Raw genomic sequence first — 12,346 nt, 5'->3', positions numbered from 1 at the left:
AACGGGGGGGGGGGAATTTCTAACTGGCAAACCTTTTTGTTTGAGCAAAATTCCAATTCTAAAGACAATGGCTAACAGCACAGGATGAAATCTCTGTAAAGATGCTTGCATGGCTAGTCATCATTGCATCAATGCCTCTCTCTCTGTTTAATATAAATCCAAGCTTGCAAGCTGCTACATTAGCTGGCATTCCAAAGGTGGGGGTCTCTGAGTGAGCAGCAAACCAAGAGCTGGGTTGCCAGGTGACTAATTGTTTTATTGCTCCTTATGGTTTCCCACTCCGGTGGGAAGGTAACAGCGTTCCATGCGCCTTTGGCGTCTAGTCATGCCGGCCACATGACCACGGAGACGTCCTCGGACAAGCGCTGGCTCTTTGGCTTTGAAACGGAGATGAGCACCGGCCCCTAGAGTCGGAAACGACTAGCACGCATGTGCGGGGGAACCTTTACCTTTACCTTTACCTATGGTTTCCCTCATCAGTCTTTAGAACAAAGAGTTAGCAAGCTAAAAAACTTTTCTCCTCTTTGAGTTAAGATTCAGCTCTGAAACAAATTGTTTGCAACAGTAAACCTCTGATCTTTCTCAGACAATTTAGGTGAGAGGCAATTTTTTGGAGAAGACAGACAGGAAAATTCTAATGTTGCATCTTGATTTCACAAAACTCAAGCTTACAAACACAGTCCTTTGCAATTAGAAATGTTCAAGGTACATCTTAGTAAAAGTTCATTAGCATTTACAGCCACTCTAAAACTCGCTGGCAGAGAGGCAGTAAGATTTTAACTGGCCTTTTTGCTGGTCTCCACAGGGAGACAGAAAGAAACAAGAGTTCACAGGATTTTAATTGCAGGCATGCACTTTTCCAAAGCGCCTTTTTGACTGAGCCTTGCTTGTAAACAACATGCACATGTAGGATGCAGACAGAAGGAATTCAAAAATATTTTCTTACTTTTTGCTTGCTGATAACATGCAGATATACAAATTGCAGACAAAGGAATTCAAATTACATTTCTGACTGTTTTAAACTTGATTGTAGAAAAACAGGCATGCTTTAGATTGCAGATATAAGGAATTCCAATTACATTTCCTGCCTAAGCTTGATTGCAGAAACATCCACATATATGAATTGCAGACACAAGGAATTAAAACTCATTTTCTGACTATGCTTGATTGCAGAAATATGCAGACAAGAGGAATTCAATATCATTTTCTGACTATTCTGGATCCAAAGCCGTTGTACTGTAATTAACCCCTTGTTAAGACTTCTATGGTCTATATAAGCAGGCCATTACCATTAACAGTTCTCTCCAGATAGTTTGAACTCGTGGAAACACCCTTTATCATATAGAAATACCTTTATTGCATGTAGAGTCAAATACAACAGGTGGGGTGCATTAAGATGACGATTGTACAGCATTTAAAAGATATTTCCAAGGTGTCCCCAAGGTCAGAAAATGGTAATATTCCCAGTGTCTGCACATCTGCTGTTGTCACATGTTAGCTGGACAATGGAAGATGGGATTCTCTCCAGAGACAAAGCAGGAGGAAATCCATCCCAGAAAGGGGAGGGAAGAGGAAATACATCATAGGGTAGGAGGGTCTGACTGCCTACATTTTAATTTCTCCAAAACAGCTGCCACGCAGCACAAGTGGGATTCTTCATAGAGCATGGACTATTCCTAGTACCAAACTGAGGATGAGCAGTAAGTTACCACTATCAACCATTCTAATCCATCCTCTCTTCTCCCTGGTACCATCATTTTATGAATGGTAATGTTGAAGTGTAGGAAGAAACAATCTGAACTCAACCATTCATTCCTTTCAAAGGAAGTATTATAATAATTAACCTATTGGCAAATACCACCAAAGTACGAAATCAAAATAATCCCTCATTAACAGATGGATGAGCAACATGATACAAGCAAGTAGGGTCTATCACAAATGCTTGGGTTTCTATGTCATTGAAGGACCACGTCCTTGGTCTCATGTGTGAAGACCCATGGCAAAAACCTCTTTCAGGAAGGACAGATGAGAAGCCTGAGGTATTGATAACATAATAGAGGTGGTGGCTTATAAGAACAGAAAGTGAGAAAGAAAAAGTTGTAATACAGAAAACCAAAGGGTTCCAATAATCTTGTGCCTGTGCATGGATGGAAGAGTCTCTTAGATCACATTACTGCAGTTACTATATTACTAGTATTAATTACATCCATAAAACATTGCATTTAGGTCCACAATTAGAAAATATTTGACTTTTGCTCATTTTAAATTGCATGTAATTTGGGAATTGATAAAAGTTGCAAACTAGACTTCAAGGGGAAAAAATCAAGTAAGTGTTCTTCCCCTCTTCCTTTTTTCTTTTGTTCTCTTTAATCGGAATTATTTTAAAGCTGTAGGCTGTATCAGATTCTTAGTATGTATAATGGCTTGAACTTTTTGCTGCAACACTGCCTCCTTGTAACATGTCAAAGGCAGAGTAGCCTTAGAACAGGTGACTAGTAAAAACTAGTTTAGAATATAAAAAACACTCAGTGGCAATATCTATTGCTTTACAAAAAATAAAAAGCTAAACAAGGGTGGGGGAAAAAAAGTGTGGCAACAAGAACAAGTCTTTGGGACCCCTGGAATGGCCCATATTATATCTCTCCTCCACAAAGTTCACTGGCTTCCAGTCTGCTACTGAATGCAGTTCAAGGTGCTGGTTATGACTTTTAAAGCCCTTAACGGCATTGGTCTAGGCCAAGGTTGCCTACCCCTGGTCTAGGCTACCTGATGAACCACCTCATGGCATCAGGACAAGCCCGTCCTACTAGTGCCAGCAGAGAGAGCCTACTTATGGATCTTGTCATCAAAGAACTCCAACTATTAGGATCCAGAAGAAACTTCTCTGCTGATCTTCCCGCACCCTCATATCCATCTGCAGGAGCCTTAAGACCTGGCCTGGGGACCAAACAGGAGAGTTCCACACTAGAGGTGGCTGCTGGATTGACAGCAGACTCCCCCTCCCCCACTTGCTCTGTGCTTTCCACCCACCCATCTTTTTGTTATCCAATTGCTGTTTTCTCTTTCACTGTTTATTATTTTTGTTCTATTATTTTACTTCCATTTTGTTTAGACTCTTCATTCCTTTCTTTTTAATTGTAAGCTACCTAGAGTAGCCTCTCAGAGAGATAGGCGGCAAATAAATGCAATAATAATAATAATAAAAGGCTTTGCTCTTTATGCCTTGTCTCTGGCATTTATATTCTCTACACATTGTGTGCAAATTGAGTCCGTTATGCAACATGGCCTTTCTTTCCAGCACAGTTCCTCTTAACTTAAGAGGGATCAACATCGGTTTGCCCTGGAACCTATACACTTCCCTTTGCTGTTCTTCTGAGATTCTTTTAAGTTGCACTTTGTGATTTGAACATTATATTCCCATTATCACATTTAATGCTTTAAATGCATTTGCTTAAGGCTGAAGAGGATTGTTACATGTTCTTTTTTCCTTTTTTAAAACGATTAAGTCTATTTCTTGTGCCATTGGTCTATCAACCCATCCAAGAAGTGCTCATGATATCCTCTGCTGTCTGCACTGTCTACAATATGCCAGCAGGTGGCACCATAAGGAAGGCACATAGGCTGTGCGCACCTTCTCTTACATGCTGTGACAAGGGAGATGTGCCAAGCAAGGCACTCCCTAAAAGACAGGGCTAGCAGCAAGAACTACTAAGCCACAACATGGAACTAGTATGTGTCAATCCCAAAGGCTTCTGGGAAAGAAAAAGTGTGGCTTCCAACCTTGCATTCTGCAGACTCAGCCCTGCACTAGAGCCTCCTGACCTAATCTATCAACTCAACCTTTCGGATATCAGGTCCAAAATATGAGGATAAATGAAATCTACGACCCAAAAATCTTTTATCACAACTGCAGGTTTGTCAACAATTATATCACCCAAATCTTGCATCAGGAGCACTTATGTTATAGTAAATTGCACACAGCATCATCCTTTTACATACTGAATAGTCTCCCCCCCCCCCCCCAATTTATTGTATATACAGTACATTTGACATGTCCTGCTATGGAAGCAGTCTTCGTTCTTTCTCTGTTTAGAGTAACGGAGTACGCAATATTTTTGCAAATTATCTCCCAGGTAATTGTAGGATATCTGCCAGCACAGTCATTCCTCCAAGTCCTTCATGGGTCAGGAAGCAAATTCTTCATGAGGCATTGATAGTACATCCCAGGTTCACAGTTCAACAAGAGGCTGACTTCGTCATGAGAACTTTGATTTCAATATGATTCAAGCCAACAACTTTCTGTCTTTCGATCTTATGCAGTAAGGAACAGCTCAGGACTTGGCCGCAGCAAGGCACATCAACAAATATAGCTGAGACTTGCTTTTCTATTCGATTTTAATCCTTATGGCTGTGCAAAAAGGAAGTGGAGCCTGGGGAAATTCCCATTAATGCTACCTGAGACTTGGATTCCAATATAATGCAGACATCCCACACACAAAAAAAGGATCAGAAATCCAGAGCCAGGCCAAGCTGCTACTATTTCTTCATGCCAAGTAGTACGGATGCCTTTACTTTACAAAACAGTTACTCTAGCTCTTTCTCATTTTTCTTCCCTTGAAGGAAATCCCATATCACTTGATTGACCTTTTCTGGCTGTTCCTCAGGTATCCAGTGGCTCCCATCTGGGAAGAAATGTACATGGTAGCTGCCTTGGAGATAGGGCAGTATCTGATTCACCAGCCCGCCTTCCATGTATGCATCCTTCTGTCCCCAAAGCAGCAGAGTGGGCACCAAAATATCTCTGCGCTTTGGTGGCATCCAGCTGTAAAAGCAGACACATGTTGATAAATGTTAAAATGAGCACTGGGTAACTAATAGCTTGCTGCTTTAATATGCTAAAATCCTTCCTGTTCTTTCTCCCCACCCCCACCCCCGAGGTTTAATTCACACCAATTACTAGGAAGAAACTAGAAGGATTAGTTAAAGACATGTTCATGTTTTAGCATCACGAATGAAGGCCTTGTCCCAAGATACAGTTGCAGGATCCAATCTGGGTTGGTCTTCTGAGTTTTCGGACTTGTTCTGGACCCCATCCTCAGGGAACCTCTCTCTCACCAGAATGTGTACTTTAGCATCAATCTAACACCAATATCTCCCAATTTTATTAGAAACAAAGATCTGTCAGACTGCTTTTCAGAAAGCTCACAGGATTTTCTCATTCTCTGGCCTGACATATTAAAAGACATTGGGTTTCAGTACAGGCAATCCCCAGGGAAGGAAAAAATGCCGATACAGCCCAAGACCAGAACCCAGGTGGAGTGTTCTCCCACCTGAGAATATTCCTGTAGTAGTTAATGGGTGGAGTTAAGGCACTAGGCCTTGAGAAATTATGCAAAGTGGGGCTGCAACTCCTCTGCTGTGAATTAGCATCCTGGATTCTTGTCTTCTCGCTTGTGGCCACTTTTATTATCTAGAAATAAGACGGAAATGTAGACACAGGTGAGACACATGTCTCTCTTGTTTAACACAGGGTCTTTTGAGACAGAGCAAACTGTGGAAAATGCTTGTAAGAGTTTAAACATTTACGCGTTAACATTTATACCCCCTTTTTCTCTCTTCAAGGAATGTATGAAGCATTTGCACATCCATTTGTCCCATGAGGTAGTTTAACTGAGACAGTGACTGCTCCGAAGTGAGCTTCTATGACTGAAAATACTGTAGACATGAACCTGGGACTTCTAGCAGCCCTAGTCCAACACCTTCATGATTACACCCCACTGGATCTCTTGAAGCAATATGAATTTGTCTGGCGTGTTCATCTTCCTGGAATCTGGTTTAAAGGGACTGGATACCTGACAAAGTTGCTTCACTGTTTTGTCTCTGTGACTTCACCCAGAAGTACGGATGTGTGGGCTGCAATTAAAGATTTCTTGACACTCAATAAAGCGAGGAAAGAATGCAGAGCCTTGCCTCTAGAACTCTTCTAAGCCTTCTACCCACAGCAGCTACAGGCTTCTGTGAAATAAAACTATTATAAAAGCAATTATTTGCATTTCTAGCCTTCCCCTCCTATACTACCTGCTTCACACATTTGTACACTGCGAAGCACCAAGCAAGCTACATATCCTCTTCAATGGGTTGCACGACCAGCAAGGATCAGCCAAGGGGGCTTAGCGTGAAGCAATCCACAGGATGGGGATGTTTTGCGTTTTTTTCCCCTCATGCCCATTTTTGAACTCAGTTTTCCTTCTGCCAGCTTCTGCCTTTCTCTGTCCCCATCCAACCTGGTCCCATCCTGTTCAGTTTCTAGAATCTTCCTGCTGACAGATGGACAGGCAGGTTTCCAAGCCCCTCTGGATAGCTTCTTCCCGACGTTCTGTTGGGTTTGGAAAGACTACCGAGGATCAGAGCCACACAGCTCTAGGCAGGAAGGCAGGAAAATACACAGCAGACTCCTCCTTCTCTTTCTAGACATGTCAAAACTTAAGCATTTCATAAGATCTTTCAGGTAATTAGAGCTCTTCTTTGTTTATCCCCAAGTCCTCCATGAAACAAATTCACCTTTGCCTCACATTCCATGGAGTTCATTTACCACTGAAACATCCTCTTCTCATCCCACTCTTGTCTGTTCTGTGGAGACAAACTGAAAAAAAATAGAACACCTTCACAGAAAGCAACATGGAGGGAAAGAATCTGAATATTTTGAAGAAAAGCAGAAAGCACCAAAGGGTTCAGATAAAACCAGGAAACCTGGCAGAGGAAGCAACGAAGAAAGCTACCACCAATGCACTATGACAAACTCGGGCTTAAAGAAATGATCTACAGTTCCTTCCAGGAATGAACTATATAAATAATTTAAGCTTACTCTCCTAAAGCAAGAGGCTATAACCTTTCAGGCTGTCCCTTAATCTTTACTCACACGGAAGTCATCCAAGGAGCACAGCCATTCCGGTATCTTTGGTAGTTGGAACAGGAATATGTACATGGATTTAATAATTTGGGTGAGATTTCTGGGGAAATACTCTGCAAGATTGAAAAGGAAAATACATTGAGGCAAACAAGCAATGCTTAATGTATATGAAACATCTTAAAAAGGCCAGCTTGAAGAGCTAAGAAGTCTCTCATTGGGGTTACTTAAGCTAATTTTTAGATTATGTCTGTCTCGAAGCCTTCTTTAGACAAACAATTTCAAAATCGTCAAAAATTGAAATATCCAATTTGGACTGCTATTCCCAGCATTTGGATCAGCTGCCAGCCCAAGCAAGAGAATCAACTGATATTTTAAATGGATTCTGGGCCAATGTGCTAGAGCAACTGAAGCTTCCATCAAAACTGAGAACCCTTTTTCATGCCCAGCAACACAACTGGATGTTGAAGCAGCACAGGCCACTTTAAAGAGGGAAGGGCTGTATTACACCCACAGCTGTAATACAGTTTTCGTCCTTTTTTGTGGATTGTTCTCTCTCTCTCTCTCTCTCTCTCTCTCTCTCTCCCTCCCTCCCTCCCTCCCTCCCTCCCTCCCTCCCTCCCTCCCTCTCTCTCTCTCTCTCTCTCTCTCTCTCTCTCTCTCTCTCTCAAAATCCATTGCTGGAGATGAAGATCAGCAAACCTCAAACCTTCCTCCCTCTTCTTACTCCAAGTTCTTTACCAAGAAAGATTGGCATTCCCGAATGAGATGGAAAGCTTCACTCAGGGGAACTACACTGAAGTCCTGTGAAGGGTTTCCAAACAATTTAGAGGAAAGCCAGAGCTTTAGCAACCCATATATTTGTGGGGAGGGAGAACACTACTCACTTGAGTTTAATTCATGCTGCCTTATGCTCCCTCCAGTAGTCCTAATGAGTGTTCACTTAGCAAGCAAAATATCTTCAGGGTCCAGGGTCCACATTATGATGCCCCTTCAGACAACCTTGGTGAATTAGCTATGCATAAGGTGCCAGTTCCCATTTCCTGCTTTGGATCATCCATAGAGTTTTTTTTTTCCTGGCCTGCACTGGCATTGCTATTTGGCCCCTACTTCACTTCCCCTTGGCATTTATTCTCATTCTAAACAAGGTTTTCCCCTTAGCATCGTCTCAAATCCCTCATGCCCAGTTACTGAATTCAAGTGCTGCCAACATGAACCAATATCTGTATCTATAGGTGCCTATTAACTCTGAGCCACAGCTTTCTCACATGTAAGTGTGCCACACTCATCCTGTACATTTTAGTAATTTGCACCAGAGACCTCTCTAGAAATGACAAACTGGTTGGTCTGGGCTCTCAGGTGCCTCAGCTCTAGCTTGCTGTGATAGAATACTTGATTCAGAGAAGAACACCTTTCTCTACAAATAGTCGTGCCATGGAACAGTCCAGCCAGATCCCAGAACTGCTCACTATGCAATTTCAGTGGCCACTGAACCCTCTGTAAGGAATCCCTTATGGAGACCCCCAAAGACTCAGAAGAACATTAGCCTTACCAAAGAGAACATGTGCTGGAATACCATTCATAAAAATCAGCTTCTCCACCATGTTAGGGTAATTGGCAGCAAATTCACACGCAATTGCTGCTCCCCAGTTATGACCTACCAGGATGCATTTGGGATCCCCTGAAGAACAAAAGAGAAAAAATTCCAGGAGGAAAGAAAGCCTGAACAAGCATCAGTCACAAAAAGCTGCCTGAAGTATTCTTGAAATATTTTTGAAAACGTAGCCAGGTAGGCAACAGCAGGTGTGCCCTTCCCACTCCCTCCACACCCATGAACAGGAAGTTTCCAGGTAATAGCCACTATTATAGCAGATCAGATCTTCCAGCTAGGGGAAAAAACAAAACACCCTCTTCTTGAACTCACCATCTTTTCCATTGGAGCCCAGGGCTTTGATAACACCTTGTATGTCTTCTAGAATAACATCCCTTTGATAGCACTCCCAAGCCAGCGGTGCATCAGAAAGGCCGTAGCCTTTCATATCAAGTGCCACCACCTTAAAGGCTCGACTGAACTCCTTCAGCTGATGGCGCCATGAAAACCTGCATAATATACACCCAAACCACACAAAGGTAAGAAAAAAGGACAGCGAAAGGCGCCCTTGCATATTTTCTTAGATTTAAGTTGTCATTCATATTGACCCTCCCAGTTCACTTGATGAGGAGTTATATATTCCACCGGGCACATATTTTACATTTCATTTGACATGTAACTAACACTAAATAAATGGTATATTTTGCAGTTGTAATTAAAATTGAATGTCTGACAGTGATTTGCAGTGAATTTTAGCAATCTAATTCCAACTAGCTGAATATCATCTCTCTCTGGGTAATTTCCTGTTCCCAGTTATGTCATGCATCTCTCCTACATTTGTAATATGCCATAAGTATGATATCTTTTGACCTTTTTTCTGGCTATGGACAGGATTACACACTTATTCCAGAAGTTCATTTCCCGAGTACAGATGTGTGTCCATCTTACCAGGTGCTCAATCTAAATTTGAGGTTCGCTATCGTTCAAATTCAAGTTGATTGCAATTTTGGATTCTTGCACACTGGGCTGTTAACTTATGCCAATCCCCAGTTTAAAACTGTCTGCACAATCATGTTCTACAACCACATGCTAAAGCAAGACTTACCAGTTCTGGGGAAATCCATGCAAAAAAAGCATCAGGCAAGCCCCTTCTTCACCAGCTGTAACGTAGTGGAGCCGTATTCCCGACTTCTCAAATGTGCCAAGACAGAGACAGAGGTAAACAACACACTGTTATCCAAGGATCATATGAGAAAGCACATTTTCCCCCCAGAGATTTGATCTATAGTCGAAACTGGGTAAGGAGTGATGACAAAGTCTCTTCCTGAGTTCTTGAAAGCAGCTGTCATTTAGAACAGAAATTATTATGCTAAACAGGCAGGTAATTGAGGTTTAAGGCATGCCCCTCCCAGCCTTTCAATTATATCTGTAGCACTATGCTCCAAAATCTTATCTTCACATCTAAAGTGAACTTTGATTAATACATCTCAGTGAGGAACTCTATCTTTACTTTAAGCAGACTCACCTTGAGGGTCAGATACTTGTGTTCACCATAACAGGAATCAGTGAGGATCTTTGGTGGGAGCCTCTGAATCTTTTGGAACACCCGTCTTGGGCCTTTAGTAATTATCAGCCTGAACACCCACACAGAGTAGAAAAGAGCGGCAATACAACCAGCACCATACAAGGTCAACTGCATCGCAATGTTGGAGGCCTTCAGCATGATGCGAGTGGGCACCAGTAAGCAGCGATAGAGAGATTCCATTTTTTTTGGATATAATCCTGGGCTAAAGGGAAGATTTTTTTTTCTTTTAGGTATTTTAGTTAAAATAGCAGAGTTTTAATTTCAAATAGCATTAGACACTAACCAATACTTCAAGCTACCTCTGTTGCAACAATTTTTAGAAAAAGAGGGCTGCCCTGTTTTCCTGTGGAAAAACAAAAACCCTTATCCAAGCTCACACTGAGCCACAAAGCAGTAAAAGCCTAACCTTTTCTTTGAATGCTATGCAGCTTCACAAAGGGAAGCCAGGATAATAATATACTTTAGAAAAATCTACAGATAACACCTCTAAGAGGGAATACAGAGCATCACCTTGCTTGCAGAAGAAATACATTCATATTAATTTTCCCCAAGGATTATAGCTGCTGTCTTTGAGAAAACGGGAGAGTTGTACATTCGTAAGTTAATAATGTTTCCATTTAGGTTTTGCAGCATGAAATAACTTATGCAACTTTGCAAAAGTCTTAAGAGCGTTCCTAAATTCTTCGTTTTCCTTCCCCACCTCGAAACGGACAGATTTGCCGGGATTGCTTCTCTCGAACCCCTCACCCACAGAGTCAACCATGGTTTTCTCGGTGAGCGAAATCCACAACGCTGGTCGCATTCACACAACCGCGTCGTTAAAACGTGACCGGCTACATTGTGGGTCCGCGTGTCGTGCGAACCCTGACGCCCCAGAATACCAAGTCCAAGCCAGGGTCAAGAGCGGGAGCTGGCATGATCCGACCCAATCTATACCACAGTCCCCCGACAAACCGCAGTACGAACCGGGATGCTCCAATGCCCAAAGCTCAGACGGTGCCCAAAGTTCCAGCTCCGACCTTCGGAGAACCGGAAGCGCTGCGCTTCCTCCGTTTAAAGTCAACTTCGCAGCTCCGCCCACCAAGCGAAGGCTGCCGCTATTTCTGCGCCCTGGCGCAGGCGGGGAGAGCGCCCACCGGCGGGCATCCTCCGCCGTCGACACAGGCTCCTCCCAGCCGCCAAGGGTGGCAAAGGTGGCGAATTGGTGCCTGCTCCGGGGAAGATCGGAGATGGCGGCCTAGCCAGGATCTTGTCTCCAGAGCCCAGCCGGGGTAGCTAGCTCGGGGGAGGAGTTGGAGGGCTCGGCTCCCGCAACAGGCCAGAGATCGGGGCGAGAAGCGGGGTGTTTTGAAGGCGCGGGCTCGCCCTTCCAAGAGCCCCAGGAACGCCCGGCTTCAAAGTTCATCTAACGCAGCCGTTGTAGTCCAGCCTCTGGCATGAGGCGCTGCCGAGGCTCATTTATTTTCTGTTAGATGTTTTGTGCCAGCCATGGCAGTTCCCCAAAAAGGTCATCAGATGGGAGCAAAGAGGCTTCTTTGCTCCCACTGATGGGTCAGGGGTCCTCGGCCTCTGCAGCCCCATTGGCGAGAGAGTTTTATGGTTAGGGAGGGACTAAGACCCCCCCATAAATACCTCTGCTCAAGGGGCTGCTCTTTGTTCTAGTTCCTTTCTAGTCTAGTCTAGTCCAGCTATGCCAGGGGTCAGCAACCTGAAACAGTGAAAGAGCCACTCGGAACCGGTTCCCTCACAAAAGGAAAAACTGGGAGCCGCAAAAAATATGTGTGCATGTGCATACATGCGCGCAAGCGCAGAACAGAGTTTGACTGAAGAGTGGAGCCAAGGCGAGATATGCACCTACCATGCATATCTGAATTGATTGGTTGAACTTTTTTAGTCCCACTTTTTTTTTTACTGCACATGGCAGAAGACCGGGAGCCGCAGGAGATGGCTGAAAGAGCCGCATGCGGCTCCAGAGCCGCGGGTTGCAGACCTGTGAGCTATGCTATGCTTTGCTTGCTCTGTTCTCTCTTCTGCTAGCTTACAATCCAGGCATGGAGGCCTCCATGCCAGGAAACTCTATTTACTTTATCGTTAAATAAAGCTTTGAATGATCACATTCTTGTGTGATGCCTTTCACTTGGAAGCACCTTAACGATCCATCGACCTCGTGAGACCATTTCACATTTTCGTTAAGGGGCAGCGAGCCAAGCCGGGCTAGACCTGCTGCCGGTAGTTAAATGGGCCCCCCGTTAGCGAAGGCCAG

The 12,346-nt window shown here is 43.6% G+C and overlaps 1 protein-coding gene across 4 annotated transcripts; it reads right to left on the bottom strand.

The window, feature by feature from the left end:
• Nucleotides 1–821: 821 nt before the first annotated feature.
• Nucleotides 822–11,158, bottom strand: EPHX3 (epoxide hydrolase 3). Of its 4 annotated transcripts, none has more exons than XM_081321448.1 (8): nucleotides 11,050–11,158; nucleotides 10,024–10,285; nucleotides 9,604–9,689; nucleotides 8,832–9,007; nucleotides 8,460–8,588; nucleotides 6,920–7,023; nucleotides 5,331–5,470; nucleotides 822–4,822 (listed from the first exon to the last, which is right to left on the bottom strand). In XM_081321448.1, exons 2-8 carry the CDS (start codon nucleotides 10,261–10,263, stop codon nucleotides 4,585–4,587), a joined length of 1,113 nt encoding a protein of 370 aa, XP_081177574.1. In that variant the 5' UTR covers nucleotides 10,264–10,285; nucleotides 11,050–11,158; the 3' UTR covers nucleotides 822–4,584. The 4 variants fall into 4 exon arrangements, with proteins under 4 accessions (XP_081177574.1, XP_081177577.1, XP_081177576.1 ...); XM_081321451.1 differs by having other exon boundaries at nucleotides 9,604–9,686; XM_081321450.1 differs by lacking the exon at nucleotides 11,050–11,158 and adding an exon at nucleotides 10,784–10,889.
• Nucleotides 11,159–12,346: the final 1,188 nt, after the last annotated feature.

Source organism: Vipera berus, assembly GCF_964194415.1.
Source record: "Vipera berus genome assembly, chromosome: 2".
Classification (NCBI taxonomy): domain Eukaryota; kingdom Metazoa; phylum Chordata; class Lepidosauria; order Squamata; family Viperidae; genus Vipera; species Vipera berus.
The sequence above is the reverse complement of the archived record's forward strand: the minus strand, read 5'-3'. Positions and strand labels throughout refer to the sequence as shown.

Bases quoted from the DNA above. Each gene is read 5' to 3' on its own strand.
- EPHX3 (XM_081321448.1), bottom strand. From the start codon at position 10,263: ATGGAATCTCTCTATCGCTGCTTACTGGTGCCCACTCGCATCATGCTG. The intron at 8,589-8,831 runs GTGAGTTCAAGA...TTTGTTCTTCAG, and splicing joins GGGCTCCAATGGAAAAGATG to GGGATCCCAAATGCATCCTG. The intron at 4,823-5,330 runs GTGGGAGAACAC...CTGCTTTTACAG, and splicing joins TACTACAGGAATATTCTCAG to CTGGATGCCACCAAAGCGCA.